This window comes from Lactuca serriola, chromosome 8 (genome assembly GCF_051521515.1).
Source record: "Lactuca serriola cultivar US96UC23 chromosome 8, Lser_US96UC23_V15, whole genome shotgun sequence".
NCBI classification, from domain to species: domain Eukaryota; kingdom Viridiplantae; phylum Streptophyta; class Magnoliopsida; order Asterales; family Asteraceae; genus Lactuca; species Lactuca serriola.
Window position 1 is genome coordinate 201,591,533 of NC_136415.1, and position 16,960 is coordinate 201,608,492.

General features: G+C 39.7%; 1 protein-coding gene across 1 annotated transcript; it reads left to right on the plus strand.

The window, feature by feature from the left end:
- Nucleotides 1–11,667: 11,667 nt before the first annotated feature.
- LOC145066131 (chloroplast protein FOR GROWTH AND FERTILITY 2-like) lies at nucleotides 11,668–15,580 on the plus strand. Its single transcript, XM_079013313.1, has 2 exons — nucleotides 11,668–12,116; nucleotides 14,655–15,580. The coding sequence occupies exons 1-2, from the start codon at nucleotides 11,811–11,813 to the stop codon at nucleotides 15,468–15,470; spliced, it is 1,122 nt and encodes a 373-aa protein (XP_078869439.1). The 5' UTR covers nucleotides 11,668–11,810; the 3' UTR covers nucleotides 15,471–15,580.
- The last annotated feature ends 1,380 nt before the right edge of the window (nucleotides 15,581–16,960 follow it).

The window sequence follows — 16,960 nt, forward strand, 5'->3', positions numbered from 1 at the left end:
GCAATATAAACGTATGGACCCTTTGATAATGGTACACGAGACTATCACATACTTAGCTTTTCTCTTTACCATTTGGTCAACCGAGTTGACTATGGCCGATCCCTTTCCATTGGGAAGAGAATGCTTTACTGGATATCCAATGTCATCATTGTCAATGTCCATAAAGTTTTAGGAAGTTGATCTTAGCAAATAGATAAGATCATTAAGGGTCTTGTCATAGTCTGTTTCATAGGTGTCCCAAAGGAACTCACTATGTGACTTAGAAAGTGATTGAACCACCAACTTTCTCAAGACTTTGACACCCAACTCTCCCGGCTTGTCAATATGTGACTACATCTCCAAGATGTGTTCACACCTAGACCTTGCCTTGCCAATAGGGCTTGAGTGACCTTAAACTTTTCAAGAACTTGTGGGTTGGGGAGAATAATTGGAGGAGGTGAAAGAAGTATGATTTCCAAAGGACATCATCTTCATTTAGGAAACCTTGTTTCACTAGATTTGGGAAGATCATAGGTGTCTATTACAGACATCTTTTGGGAGATATTCAAGATAGTTGATTTAAAGTCCTTAATATGACACCCAATATGAAATATTAAGGCTAGGACCCAACAAACTATTTTATAACTTAGAAGAGGTATGCCGTAATCCAAGCTATAAAATATTTGAAGGTAGGTGAATGACGATTCACCAATTTCCACCAAGATAAATGAAATGAATTATTAGGTTTTAATTGGTTTTGAAACTCCTAGATCTTTGAGATTCATTGAACTTTTCAAAGGCATGTTTCAATCTCGAGTGTGCCCTTCAGGTTTTGTGACTGGGATGTCGAGGATCACAAAACAAGGTGTGAAGTAACCATGCAAATCACTTGGTACCCTTAATAAATTACCCCTCAATCGATGTGCCGGTTAACCACACACGCTCCATCGATACTATGATAAATATTAAGTCACCCTTTACCTACCTTGTTAAGTCCAAGTTAGTGTGCCGGTTAACCACACACGCTCCACTAACGACTTAGACAAAGTGTAAAGTGTAATTTCATGGGTTAGCACCTTATTCACATTTTTCCTAAGTAACTAAGATTGGGTATTATTAAGAGTTTAGTTACTTAGTATTATCATTAATACTTTTAATGAAGGGAGAATTCTAGTCCTGTCAAACCCGTTCGGCTAACGACCCTCCACCAGTCAAGCAAGCGGTGGGTGAGAGTGGACACCCATTAAGTTGCCATTTTATAGGCAACAACCTTATACCCACCTTATAGACCGGCTTCGTGAATGAGGCGTACTAGCGGTAAGACTGACTTTACTCTTATACATATATATATTATTAACTTATAATATTATAAAGTATAAGGGTTGAATTTTAACTTTTAAAATTCTAAGGGCTAACTTGGAATTAAAGTATTCATAAGTGAAAACTTTACAAATTCCAAAACTTGAGGGCAAGTTTTGAAACTATTCAAAACTAATTAATTCCATAACTTATGTGTTTAAAGTAGTTTTAATCCAAAAACTCTTCAAGTTCCATAACTTGAGGACAAGTTATGGAAGACTTTAAACTAATAAAAGAATTAACTTTTCTTTATTTTATAACTTATGGAATTAATTAAGGTTACACCTTTTTTTTTTTATTATTTTATTTTATTAAATGAAGAGACTCTTGGTCCTCCATAACTTGAGGACAAGTTATGGAGTCATAAAACCATTTAATTAGAACTAGACTCTTCATTTTTGTAACCTTTGCCAATTTTATGAGTTTTATGATTCTTAAATGTGACTTTTCATATAACTTGAGGACAAGTTACAAAAACACATTTTAGAATCAATTCTTAGATTGATTTGGATTAAAACCAACTATCACATAATTTTATTCATTAATCTAAATTCACTCATAAAACAAGGTAACACAAAAAACTTTTGGTGATCCATAACTTATTCTTAAGTTATGGAATCCTTTAAAACATTAACACGAAATTTTGTAACTCCAAAAAAACTTTGAATCAATTTTTTTTTAAAACCTTTTCATATCCATAACTTATGGAGGTTTCAAAAAATAAAACTCTTTAGATCAAACTTTTAAAACTAATAAAATAATCATATTATTTTATCTTTTATTAAATTTGACCTAATTCAACTCATAAAGCAAATTATTCAAATTTTACAAATAATTAGTTTTTCACAAGAACAAGTAATTATCTTAAAATTTGACAAACTTCATGTTTTTTTTTTCAACTTTGAAAATAAAATATTTGCATCAATATAACAGAAAACAACCCGTGGCTCTGATACCACTGTTGGGTTTTGAGCATTCTAACACTTCCTAAGTGTACATGCAACCATAAATACCTTGGATCTATGTTTTCTCTATTATACATGCAAATAAGAACATCCAAGGTATTATCCTAATCTAGCATACAAAAACTATGAATGTAACAAGATAGAATACATACCTCTTGATGTAGCTTGATGTCTTCAAGCTTTAAGAGCTTAGCCCCAATAGTGTGGAAGCCTCAAGTGGAATCACAAATCACCAAGACACCTTGGAATACTTTAGAGAATATGATTACTTGGTTCTCTCTAGTGAAATTGGCTAGCCCTTCTTTAGTGTATTCACACTAATGCCAATTTCACCAACCAAAGACATCTTTATATAGTATGGAGGATTAGGGTTAAACCCTAATACCCATGACCTTTCATTTCCTAGGATCCATGGGTTAAACACTCCATGGACTATCCATGAAAGCTTAGCCCAACCTAAATGAACTTGGCCCATTCCATATATATAAGAGTCCATATTTAATTAGTTCCTTTTTGATCACTTAATTAATTATAAATTAATTCTTGATCAATACTAATTAAATAATATGATTCCATATTAATATAGTAGAACTTATAATATATTAATATTAATCATAAACATACTATTCTCAAAAGATTATCCATATAAATTGTGTCGGTGAAGTGCAACCCAAATGGACCATGCCGGGTCGGGTCAAGTACATACCAAATATAGTTATGGACTTAGACATTAATCCAACAGAGTCCCCATGCTCTGAAACTCCCATAACACGACTCAACTCGCCGAGTCGCCCCAAGAATCGTCGAGTCCCACAAATCTGAGTCAAACCTTACTCAACTCACTGAGTCATCCCTTGACTCACCGATTCTCAGTTTAACCAGAAAATGTTAGGACCTCAAGACTAGACTCGCCGAGTCCAAGAACAGACTCGTCGAGTTCAAGGCTACCTTCAACCAACTCGCCGAGTTTCTGCCTATCTTCATGCAACTCGCCGAGTGCACCCATGTGACTCGCCGAGTACTACTAACTCTTAACCCATACAAAGGCTTTCCAAGCCATGCATGGGTCTCAAATCCGTAAATCTACTCTTATACAAGCCATCTATCACGTAAAGTGGCAAACTTTACGTGAATCCAAGGAGATCTAAGCATAATACACTCTTGTGCTAAGGTTTGGGGCTAAAAGACTTCATCAACAGCTCTTGAACAGGGACTTTATGCTCTTTTGGATCATCAATACTCTAGATTTGAGGTAGCAACCTCAGATCTAACCTCCAAACTCAAGATAGCACTAGATATACACCCCAAAATCCCACAAATGATAGATCTAGATGGATAACAGCTCAAGCAACGAATCATTACCTCAAAAGAAGGCTCCAACAGAAGAATAAGTCAAAACCTTGAAAAGCCCCCTGCTCCAAGACTCTTAATCTTCAAAGATCTCTTCAACAAACACCCCTTCAAGATCCAAATGTTTTCTAATTCTCTCACAACGAATATTATGGTTTCTGGACTTCAAGGGAGAGCAAAGAGGTTGGGAGAGGGTATTATGTTCTTTATATAGGGCCAAATCCCTGGGATTAGGGTTTTCTCCACACAGCACCAACTCGCCGAGTCCAACCACCGACTCGCCAAGTTGGCCACTAGACACGCGACCAGAATCGCGACCCTACTCGCCGAGTCTCCCTATGGACTCGCCGAGTTGACCATTCACATTTTCACTTTGAACCCTGAACTTTGCTCCCCTGAACTCGGGATGTTACAATTCTCCCCCACTTAAATTAGGCTTCGTCCTCGAAGCCTGCGGCAACACAAATCCAGAAACTACTCTCGCAATGCATCACCTAGCATTAAGCAAACCAGGTTCCTTAAAACACTATCACCGAAACCCAAAACCTAACTCTTCCCCTGCGGTGCCCAAACCACCGCCTCATCCTCTGATACCCACACTTATCAACCGAGTATCACTCCATGATACTTCACTCGCTCCAAATCACAATGATCGCTTGACCCTTACACAACTAGACATCACCCCGGACCACCGGGTTCTGACCCGATACCAAACTGCTATCCCTTTCCTTGATTAGCATAACCTTTATCGAATTCACTTCTAGGATTCATCCCTCTTTCAATCCAAATCCAACTCTTTTCTTTTCGTGCTGACAGGATGACCCATCCTACTGATCCTGAACAATTCTCCTAAGCTCTCCTCTGCAATCGCATACACATGCTGAGCCTGCTCTACATCCTCGGGTTGGAAAAACCCGACATACTGACGATACCATCCGACATCCCCAGGATGAATTACCACTATATACATAACCTCCTAGTCACAACCATACTTAAATCCAAGGCTCTATTCTTGCATTTCTTCCGAACTCCTCTGGTCCTAAACCACCGGAGATTCTTCCATAACCTTAACAGACACCCAACCCGGATGCGCTTCCATACCACTAGCACAGACATAGTGTTCAACCACCATTCTCTTAATCATCCATTCTCACTACGGCTTTCACTTCCATGAACCAACACTCCTCCCGGAGTTACATACCTTTCTCTTTCCTTGCCCAAGGAAATTTACTTGTCAACCTTGCCACTTCAGACAAGTGTCACGGTGCTCACACCCCACTCTACACTATCCCTAGTAGAGTAACCGCTACTCCATGTATCACACATGCTCTGAATCTGCTCGCAAGGACTCTCGGGTGCATGCACCACCTCTTCCCAGCAAATGGGGGTCCGACACCTCCTCCTATACAACAGCTCAAAGGGGTGACATACCAATGCTCGAATGATGGCTGTTGTATAGGAAAACTCAGCCAAGAGTATATACGTGTCCCGACTCCCTCTGAAATCTAATACACATACCCAAAGCATGTCTTCGAGCGTCTGAATCGTCTGCTCGCTCTGAAGTGTCCTCAGACATCACCATGATAAACTCTAGCTCATTTCTCATATCCTACTTCGATACTGAGCACCAGGTCAGTTTCTGACTCCACAGTTGAACCTCCAAAGATCACCTATAACATGATCCAAAATATCTCACTAGCTTCCTCCCCGTGACCACTATCCCGGCTCAGTGACTAACAAGTCACGAAATTCTTTTTTCCTCATACGAAAAATACAATCCAACCGAGGATCGTCTCAACTCTGACCTCCAGTTCCACCCTTGGTTCAACCACTAGGCTCCAAAAACTCTATACTGAGGCTACTCAAGCCTAAAACTCTTCTGCATCATACCCTGATCGGGGAACACTCCAACCTCACACTCTCTTGCCGTCTAGTGAGTATTATGGCTCCCCGCAATAACACGACAGCCTTTGACTAGTGAGTAATACGGCTCCCCGTAGCACCACAACACCAACTAACTAGTGAGTACTACGGCTCCCCATAGTACCACGACTCCCTCTCTGACTTGTGAGTACTACGGCTCCCCGTAGCATCACAACACCCTCTGAATAGTGAATACTACGGCTCCCCGTAGCTTCACCTCATACTCTCATTCTCATCCCAATGACACACTACGCCCACTAACTCATGCTCCATAGACTATCATAGATAGCTACACACACTTGTCCCACATATGCATCACAGACTCGTTCGGCAACCGTTATAACAAAAATACTTACCTCTGCGGAGATCCCCTTTCTTAAATAATCCCTCTTGATGTTAATACCCGAAGGGCTCTCATTGGAACTGAAAATACATAATTCACCACTGGTCGTCTCAAACTCAAGATTCTAAATAACTCCGAGATCGGGACATTATTCCCGGTCACCACGGAACACCATTACAGGACATCACGATGTCCTGCCTCAACCACTGATCTCCTACTCCCAGCACCATACAGATACAACCCTTCGTTCCCTCTGATCTTCATAAATAATTCTCCTTTTTACCCAATGCGCAACTTCAGTGTGTCCAAACACTCAATTGGAATACAAAGAAAGCGCTAACGCCTCAGAACACGCTGGTGATCCTCCGAAACCCTTTTCCCCTACTGCTCAATCCAAGCAAGAATACACATTCCGGCTCGGGGATTAACTGCTCAATAATCTTCTATCCAGAAGTTCTCAACCGTCCATACCATCATTACGAGTCTTCCCTTTGAAACGGCCCTGGCCACCACCAGATTCCTGACCGTTTGCCAACTGCTGAGGAGACACCCATCCTTTCTAAGACACATACCACATGCATTATCTCGCTCTGCTCCTTTCCTTGATCATCAATGACCCTGGCTTCATGAATTCGAGCCGTAGATTTCTGTATCCAACCCTTAACCTCTCTTGCACAAATCCCTGGTTCCCTCAATAACATACCTGGTTCTCCCCCACTTAGGGTTCGAACCATCACCAATTGACGCACACACCATCCCACAGACTACATTTCACTAGCAATATCGCACCTGCCCTTGGAAGGTGCTATGAAACGCCCGATAATCTCCTTTAAAGAGATCAAGCAACCTCGAATACCCTGAATCTCAGAAGAAATCCTTAGGAACTTCTCATCACGACTGGCTCTAGTCGTTCAAAGTCTCATACCATCCCAATACCGAACATCTCAACTGTCTAGTAATATCACCGACTCTTAGACTGAAACAATAAATCATCGTACTCCTCAGCCTCGACTTCTCAACACAAGTTCCAACACTTGAATCATCACAAGAACAGGGAATCCACTCCCATACTCAATATCCATCATAGATAGAAGAGCCGTCGCCCTAATATACTCGTCTGGATTGCCCACTGATACCGCTACCACACACCCTACTATACTCAAATAGGGTGCAACGTGGTCCTTGACCACCTCAGTCCCAACCGGCTACTTGCTCATGATATATCTTTACCTCGTGGCAGACATGCTGCCTGATACTCTGGTGGAAAATCGTCATAAATTCCAATCCGCAGGGTTTTACTCCTAAACCCCAAAACCGAAATCTCACGTTTCTCTTGTTTGCCACAGAAACATAAATAGCACCCATCAGGTCACAGAAGGTGACATCTCCTCAATTGACTGATCGCTCACTCAGGCCGCAATCCCCCATAAATGCCTTCTCTACAAATCCCTGAGTCTTGCGACTACATCTGACATCTTACCAATAACACTCTGAAATGCTCCCGACCTCCCTCTTAAGGGGTGCCTCTTCGGACTCGATCATGGCCCTTAGGCCTAAAACCCCACGCGTCCAAACTCCACCAATCAATCCTGGTCGGACAACCGGAGAATCACAAGCATCAATTGCTAAGAACCATGGTACTCAGCCCCTGACATCTCTTCTTAATCTGCTACAATGTATGGTACTCGAACCATGACATCACTCCTCAATCTACTACGATGTATGGTACTTGAACCATGACATCACCCCTTAATCTGCTACGATGTATGGTACTCGAACCATGACATCACTCCTCAATCTGCTACGATGTATGGTACTCGAACCATGACATCACTCCTTAATCTGCTACGATGTATGGTACTCGAACCATGACATCACTCCTCAATCTGCTACTTAGAACCTTCAGAATACTCCCTGTATTGAGTATGGGTCCTCTGCTTTCGGTAGTACGGGCCCATACTACCTGCCACATCTACCCATACTTTCCACCAGACCATTCCAGAGCTCCTAAATAGCTGCTCAACCTTCTCGTTCACTAATTCCGCCACGCGTGCTTGCTCCTCAGCGAAATGCTCTACTCCGCCAGCTAAGGTCACCCCTACTTCTCCGCCATCAGCTGCTGAAGAGCTCCTAATGATGCCAGTCATCTACCTCCTGAATATCGTCATATTCACTTGGTAGCTGACTCCCATCATCGAGAGTTCCACAAAGCACGAAGCAAGCTCCATTCGGGCATCGAAGAATACATAGAGCTCACTCTGGATGATAACTCCGCTTGCTCTGCTCATTCTCAAGGTACCACCGAACTCTGCAACTCTGCCCCTCGCGGGTTCTAAGTATTCTTCGATAACCACCACAATACTCATCTAGGCGTCTCTCCTAGATTACTCCTCTACTCAAATCCCCTAAAAGGATTCCAACTGAATACTCTCACTCATACTCAAAAGCACATTATATATAATAGCAACTCCTAGGCTAAGGCATCACAAATCAGGCCACTTTAGTCCTAAGATATGAAATACCTAGCCTGTCTCTAGCATGCATAATATCTTATAAAATGTATCATAAATATCTCATAACAAAAAGTAAGGGTATTTTGGGAAATCACCGTTCGGGCTCTAGCTGACTGTACACACTACTCTTTTTCACTTTCTCTTTGAACTCTTATTCATCTTTTAGAAAATCATTTCTTGAAAACTTTTCTTACTTCCTCAGTTTGAGTTCAGATTTACCCGAAGGTGCATCCGAATCCCTCAAACCAAGGCTCTGATACCAACTTGTAACACTGCAACTTTTCAAACAAATTTTTGAAAATTAAAATGGTTTATCTCTTTAACACTTTTCATAAAAATCCCATTTTTTTAAGTTGCAATACATAAATATTTTTGTTCAATCAATTAATAAACCAGGATCTTCAAAACAATGCTTCCCCTGGCGTGTACAATCGAGCCGGTGCCGTCCTATGAACCTGAGAAACCTGAAACACATCACACAAAACACTGTAAACACAAAGCTTAGTGAGTTCCCCAAAATACCACTCTAACACATATTAGCCACTTAAGGCTATAACTTTGCGGGCCCTTGGGCCCTAACTCTGTGTGTCACAGTGGGACCCTCCAGTCCCAAATCTCTGTGGACCCTCTGGTCCTAACTCTATGGACCCAAAGGTCATTACTCTGATAACTCAGAATCATGGATATCACATATCACAATAAATCTTAGAAAATAAATAGCATACAATTACACTGGCACATAACTCTAAACCTAACTCTGTGGACCCTATGGCCCTAGCTCTGTGGACCTTCCGGTCCTAACTTTAATATACACACATAATAAATCACATAGAAATAATGCAGTGCCACACATCACATAAATAGCATACAATAACTCTGTCACATAACTCTAATTACCACTCAAGGTAAAGTATAGTGAGAAGACTCACCTGCTACTGCCGACTGAAGAACAAGATCACGCTGCTCCGACCACTGACACGAACTCCACCCCTGAATCACCGAAATCAATAAATACCAATAACAACCAAAATACCCATGGAAGTCAACTGGTTAACTCTTGGTCAAAGTCAAAGTCCTCAGTCAAAGCCAACCCTCCTGACTGACTCTACTCGCCGAATCAACCCACTGACTCGTCGAGTCCCCATGCTCTGAAACTCCCATAACACGACTCAACTCGCCGAGTCGCCCCAAGAATCGCCGAGTCCCACAAATCTGAGTCAAACCTTACTCAACTCACTGAGTCATCCCTTGACTCACCGATTCTCAGTTTAACCAGAAAAGGTTAGGACCTCAAGACTAGACTCGCCGAGTCCAAGAACAGACTCGTCGAGTTTAAGGCTATCTTCAACCAACTCGCCGAATTGTTCTTCCAACTCGCCGAGTTTCTGCCTATCTTCATGCAACTCGCCGAGTGCACCCAAGTGACTCGCCGAGTACTACTAACTCTTAACCCATACAAAGGCTTTCCAAGCCATGCATGGGTCTCAAATCCATAGATCTACTCTTATACAAGCCATCCATCACGTAAAGTGGCAAACTTTACGTGAATCCAAGGAGATCTAAGCATAATACACTCTTGTGCTAAGGTTTGGGGCTAAAAGACTTCATCAACAGCTCTTGAACAGGGACTTTATGCTCTTTTGGATCATCAATACTCTAGATTTGAGGTAGCAACCTCAGATCTAACCTCCAAACTCAAGATAACACTAGATATACACCCAAAAATCCCACAAATGATAGATCTAGATGGATAACAGCTCAAGCAACGAATCATTACCTCAAAAGAAGGCTCCAACAGAAGAATAAGTCAAAACCTTGAAAACCCCCTGCTTCAAGCCTCTTAGTCTTCAAAGATCTCTTCAACAAACACCCCTTCAAGATCCAAATGTTTTCTAATTCTCTCACAATGAATATTAGGGTTTCTGGACTTTAATGGAGAGCAAAGAGGCTGGGGAGAGGGTATTATGTTCTTTATATAGGGCCAAATCCCTAGGATTAGGGCTTTCTCCACACAACACCAACTCGCCGAGTCCAGCCACCAACTCGCCGAGTTAGCCACTAGACACGCGACCAGAATCACGACCCTACTCGCCGAGTCTCCCCATGGACTCGCCGAGTTGACCATTCACATTTTCACTTTGAACCCTGAACTTTGCACCCATAAACTCGGGATGTTACAAAATGAATGTAAGCTTCAACATAAAACCTATAATTTATTAGAGATTTATCGTTCGTTCCAACAACAAACAGATAAACTTAATACTCGAAAACTCGAACAATGTACATGCATAGTAAGAGAAGAGAGAGTAGATCTCAATTTTGTTTGGGTGTGGAATAAATGGGATACGAGAAGTCCTATTTATACTGATTTGGAAAACACAAGAGGTCCCCAAAAATTAAACTAATGACGACGACAACCTTATGATAATGTGTCATATTTAACAATTTTACTACATAAAAAACCCTAAAAAACCCAAAGCTTATTTGATTATAAACATGATGCTTATCTGATTTTGAAGACTTCTGAAAATATTCCATGTATCTATCTACAAAGTCAACGTGGGGTCAACACGCACCCCTAGTCAGTCCAATCCGAGCCCTACTAAAATAAAATCTCATCAGATCACAACGAACGCTACGTCGTGCAAAGTGTAAAGTGCACCTAGATCTTTTTTCTATTTCATGAACATCGTTTCTAGCGTGCTCGACCAAGTTAAGCGCACGTGTTTGCTTAACTTAGCTAGGTTTGCATGCGGGGTTGGTAACTACATTCTTTAGAGAATACTAAACACTTCAAATGTAATGGATTAAAGCTAAGGAGGCTTTGATGTATATTAATTTGAAAGAGTTTGAGAACTTAGTAAATTTCCTAGTTATTTTTCTGTTAATTAGTGCTTTGAAAACAATATTGACTTAGCTTACTTTTTCCCCATGTTTTCCTAGTGCTTTTGGATGGATACCCTTTCTTCTTTACTCACCATTTTTACGAAGATTGGGCTCAAGATAATTAGTATATATTGATATAATCAAGTTCAAGTTTTTAACTAGTCAAACCCACTATCAATAATACCCCACCACCATTCAACAATACATCATCAAAACCAAACCTACAACCTAAAATATTAAATGATATTATTAAATGGAGAAAAATAAGTCTTAAGCTTTGTTTTGACAAATAATTTTTCAAACTAATTGATTAAAAATCCTAAAAAGAAAAGGTATATAGCTGGTAATACCACGTCTACATAATGGGCGAACAGTCAAGATTTCTATCCTAAAATCCACCAAATCTCTGTACCCGGTGGAACAATTTCTCACACACACAGTCTGCACGGCGGACGGAGCGTTTCAGATAACGGCAGACACGGCGGCGCCACCATGGAAAAGCTTATCCACAACCCCAACCACCATATCCTTTCGAAGCATCAGCTCTACCTAAAGCCCCGTCCATTTCTTCCGCAACTCGCCCGATTCCAAACCACTAAACTCTTCAATCTCTCCCACTACACCCTCCGAGTCAACTCAATCTCTTGCAAACATGAACAGAATCCGTCATTTAATTCTTCATCGTCGGTCATCAAAACGCCAGAAACAGATTTGTCTTTTTCGGAAAATAAGGGTTCTGTTATGCCCAAACCCCATTTCCTGCAGCAATTGTCGCAGACATTTTCTCATCAACAGAAGGTAATTATTATTCTCGAACGCAAAATTTCTTTATCTTAACGATGTTTGGTAACTTGAATTGTTGGTTCGGGTCTTACATATGCTAAATTTTGTTGGATTATATATTTAGGGTTTTGAATCTGCTTTGTTATATGCTTGATTTGATCTGAATTTTATTGGTAAAATATAGATTCGAATCGTGATTCTCTGTGAAAAGTTACTTTTTGCCTTTTGGTTCTTTTTAATCGGAATAGTATCGGAAATTTTCTCCGATTCCTTGATATTAATCCAAATCGTACCCCAAATTCTAAGTACGCAGGTCTTTACGCTGTTTTTAGGATGATGAATTCAGCATTTGGCTTGCTAATTTTAGCTCTAAAATCAATAAGAATCATATTCGTTGTAGATTAAAGAATGTTTATTATGTTTAACCCGTGACAACTACTGAAAGGCCAAAAGTATTTATGTCGATATGATAAAGACCAAGAAGAACAATCATTGAGCCTCTAAGTCAAAAATGGAGTCTTATCATGGGTGGCATGAACAATAAGACGGAAAGGAAGGGGGGGGGGGGGGTATTTACAAGTGCTAATACTATATAGGAAATGACCCAAAGTACTATTTCCGAAAGACCTATAAAGAATTATAAATTAAAAGTGCTATTAGTAGTGGGAGTTGAATATTTAATTTAAAAGGTCAATAGTGTTGGGAGTTTAAATTAATTATGATTCAAAAGGTTATTTGCAGTGTTTTTAGAATAAAAAAGTCAGCATTTGACTTTTTAAGAGTCAAATGAACCATGCCTATTAACTGTAAAAGACGATAAGAATCACATTCTTTGTTGATTATTAGATAGATATCACATTAGGCTCTAATAAAATCAAAAAATCAGAAATCATTTACTTGATTCTATAGTTTCAGAAGTAGAATGAATGCTTGAATTTCCAAAGTGTTCCCTTGTTTTGGGAGGAATGAAGTGTATGACTAGTTTATTCATATAAATGCCTCAATTGCATTGCTTTTAGTGTAATAAACAGTTTTTGAAGTTGTTACACACATTATATCAATGTACATTCATTTATTTGTCTATTATAACATTCCACTTTCATTTCCTTGTTTCAACATTTTACTTTGAAAGCTCTACTCAATTCTAGCAATATCATCCAAATACAAAGCAATTTTCACTTCTAAAGTTGGGTATATATTTTTCAAATTACAATGCCTCCAAGAAATAAGTTGATAGCATAATGTTATAATAGATAAAACTGAAATGAGGATGCTATAATAAACAAATAAATGTAAGTAAACTACTATCTGTTGCATTTACCCTTCTTTTCCTTTCAAGTAGTGTTGCCATTTTAAAGTGACAAACAGAGAGTTATTTGTTTTGAAGATTGATATCTTGTTAACTACCAAATTATACCATGGTTGCTTCTTACTTGTGTTGAATCCCCATATTAGTTTCTTGAGTTTGAAAATTGATGAAATTTAAATTCACTACTTATATATATAGCAAGTTAATGCTAAGAGTCTAATGTAAGTGTAGTATACTTGAAATAATAACACGTGGAAACTTTCATAAACATTTTATCGAGGTTAAATGTTTGTTTAGTTTCATAATTACCATGGGTTATAAACACAAAGTCACTTCTAAACAATATAAATTGGGTTATAAAATATGTAATAGAGTAAATTATACGAATGGTCCCTATGGTTTGGGGTAATTTGCGCGTTTGGTCCCTAACTTATTTTTTGAACTCGGAAAGTCCCAATTATTTGTTTTTGTTACGCGCTTGGTCCCTACTGTTTGCTTTTGTTACGCGTTTGGTCCCTGTCTTACCTAAAAATATTATTATTTAAATAGGGAAAAATGGTAGGATAGATAAAGTAAAATGAAAGGGGTGAGATTGGGGGTGTGTTCATTTAAATAAATTAAAAAAATCAAGGGCAAAATAGTTTTTTAGGTAATATAGGGACCAAATGCGTAACAAAAACAAACAGTAGGGACCTTCCGAGTTAAAAATATAAGTTAGGGACCAAACACGCAAATTACCCTAAACCATAGGGACCATTCGTGTAATTTACTCTATGTAATATATTGATTTATTGATTACTCTGTGATTTTATAAGAAAAAGGATAATGAAAAGTGTTGGCAGGTCAACTTGACCCATTTTGATCCTTCCAATGAACACCCATTTTATTCTCTATCCAATGATTCCAATACCCATTCCTGCCTGTTTTGCCATCTCATTTTTCTTGTACTTGTCATCTTTTGAATCTAACTGTCAAAATATGCTAAAAAATTAATAATTGTAATTTATTTTCTTGTAGATCATTAAAAGTACAATGCTATATAATTGGGTAGATTTCTCAAAACACCATGCTTCAATAAGAATAAAAAACTTAAATTACAATTCTCTAATAGAAAAAAATGGAAGTAGGATGCTATAATAAATGAAAGTACATTACTATTTCCGTATTTCGTGCATTTATTACTAATAAAGTAAAGTCGTTATCTTGATTTGTATTTTCCATTAACATTTATCAATAATTTTCAGGCTGTTATCACGGGATCAATAATTCTACTCTCGGCTCTAATCTTCACAATCCAACCACTTTTCATCTCACCCGCACTCGCCTCCTTCCAAACCGCAACCAAAACCGGCTCCAACCCACTCATCCGAAGCGAGCTCCTATCAAGCGCGTGGACCGGTTTCTTCGCCGGTTGCCTCCACACCTTATCCGGTCCCGACCACCTCGCCGCCCTCGCCCCGCTCTCAATCGGCCGGTCCCGCGTCGAGAGCGCACTTGTCGGTGCGCTCTGGGGCTGCGGGCACGATGCCGGGCAGGTCATCTTCGGCCTCCTCTTCCTCCTCCTCAAAGACCGCCTCCATATCGAAATCATACGCACTTGGGGCACGCGAGTTGTCGGTTTTACCCTTCTAGTCATCGGAGCCATGGGAATCCGTGAAGCCTCCGAAGCAGCGGTCCCCACGCCATGTGTCGCTTTGGAAAACGGAGAATGTGATGTTAGTGTTTATGACTTACCGGAGCCCACGAAGAAAAAGAAAATTGGATTTGCGACGTTTGCAACGGGTATTATCCACGGGTTGCAACCGGACGCGCTTATGATGGTTTTGCCTGCGCTCGCGCTTCCGTCCCGCGTGGCGGGAGCCGCGTTTTTGGGGATGTTTTTGGTGGGGACGGTTATCGCGATGGGGAGTTATACGGTGTTTATCGGGTCGTGTAGTCAGGCGTTGAAGGATCGGATCCCGAGGATTACGGAAAAGCTGACGTGGATTTCGTCTTTAGTGGCGATTGCGTTAGGGGTTGGGATTATTGTTAGTCAGTTTTTTGGGTTTAGTTTGTATTGATTTTTGGGGGTTTTGCGATGTTTAGGGGGGATTTTTATGGACCTTTTTTTTATGAGAATTGAGAAGCATATTGTTTAATATATTTGCGATAGTACCTCGTGCGTTGATTATTGTACTTTGTCCTTGTGTGGTTGTATATCGTGCGATGATGATAGTACTGTTTTCGTGTACACGTGTTTTATGTCTGTGTGCCGTGGATTTGGTTCAATTCTCACATGGTTGCGTGTGTCTTGAGTTCATTTTGATAGACATGACAATCTTGTAGCGTATTTGTGTTTGGGGTACGTAAGATTGGTATAGGGTAAAAAGGTGGAACAAGTTGGGGTTGACACCTACTTTCGAATTCTTTTTGGTGCAAAAAACTGAACATAGTCACATACCTTGTAAGCTTGGGTTTGATCTCTTGTATGTAAAAAAAAAAGATGTAAATGCCTTTCTAATTCTTATCATAAAAAATTGCTCTAGGAATTTTGCAGATGCAATATATTCCTCGACTAAAATGCAGAAACTATTACATGGAACTCACAAATAGAGATGAAAATGGGGCGGGTTTGGAGCAGGGTTGACTATCTCTATCCTCATCCCCGAGTGTCTAACTTCGTTCCCATCCCCATCATCGATGGATGTGGGGAATCAAATCCCCTCCCCTTTGTATTATGAGCTTTTCCCCGGCCCATCCCCGGCTCATCCCAACCCATCCCCAATCTTCTATTAACATAATAAACTCAACTTATAAAAAAAAAACCAAGTTTAATAAGTGATCAAAACCATATGCTATAAGCAGATTCTGTTTACATCAATCATAAAGTTTTACAACTATCAAAACAAAAAGTGTCGATTTGGTATACAGATCGACGAACAAAATGACGATTGATGAACTCTTGAAATTGGGAACTTAATTTGGTATATGGACTCTATCTCTAATGGTCTAATATAGATCAATTCATTTTAGTGGACTTAATTCAAATTCAATGAATTATATATATATATATATATATATATATATATATATATATATATATATATATATATATATATATATATATATATATATATAAACGGGGGCAGGACGGGTTAGGGATTGTTATACCCGGCCCCGGCCCCATCCCCGGTTTTAGCTTAATGGGGATCCCCGGCCCCGTACCCGGTACCCGTTTTGGCCGGGAATACCCGTCCCCAATTGGGACGGGTCAACCGGGTTCCCCACCGGGTCGGATGGAATTTCCATCCCTACTCACAAAACCATCTAGTTTTACAATGTGCATTTGTAGTCGTAGAATTTATTTAACATAACCATTCTGTAGTTATACAATTTATAGTTTTTTTTTTAACTATATGTCTGTTTATTTAAATTTAATGTTTTATATTTTTTAACTACATTTTTAATAATTGAATTAAAATTGGGTGTGGGAAGTGTCATAGAGGTGTTATTGGGTCGGTTATTTCGGTTTAATCGGTTTAGTTTATATATAGGACAAATTACACGAATG

Bases quoted from the DNA above. Each gene is read 5' to 3' on its own strand.
- LOC145066131 (XM_079013313.1), top strand. From the start codon at position 11,811: ATGGAAAAGCTTATCCACAACCCCAACCACCATATCCTTTCGAAGCAT. The intron at 12,117-14,654 runs GTAATTATTATT...AATAATTTTCAG, and splicing joins CATTTTCTCATCAACAGAAG to GCTGTTATCACGGGATCAAT.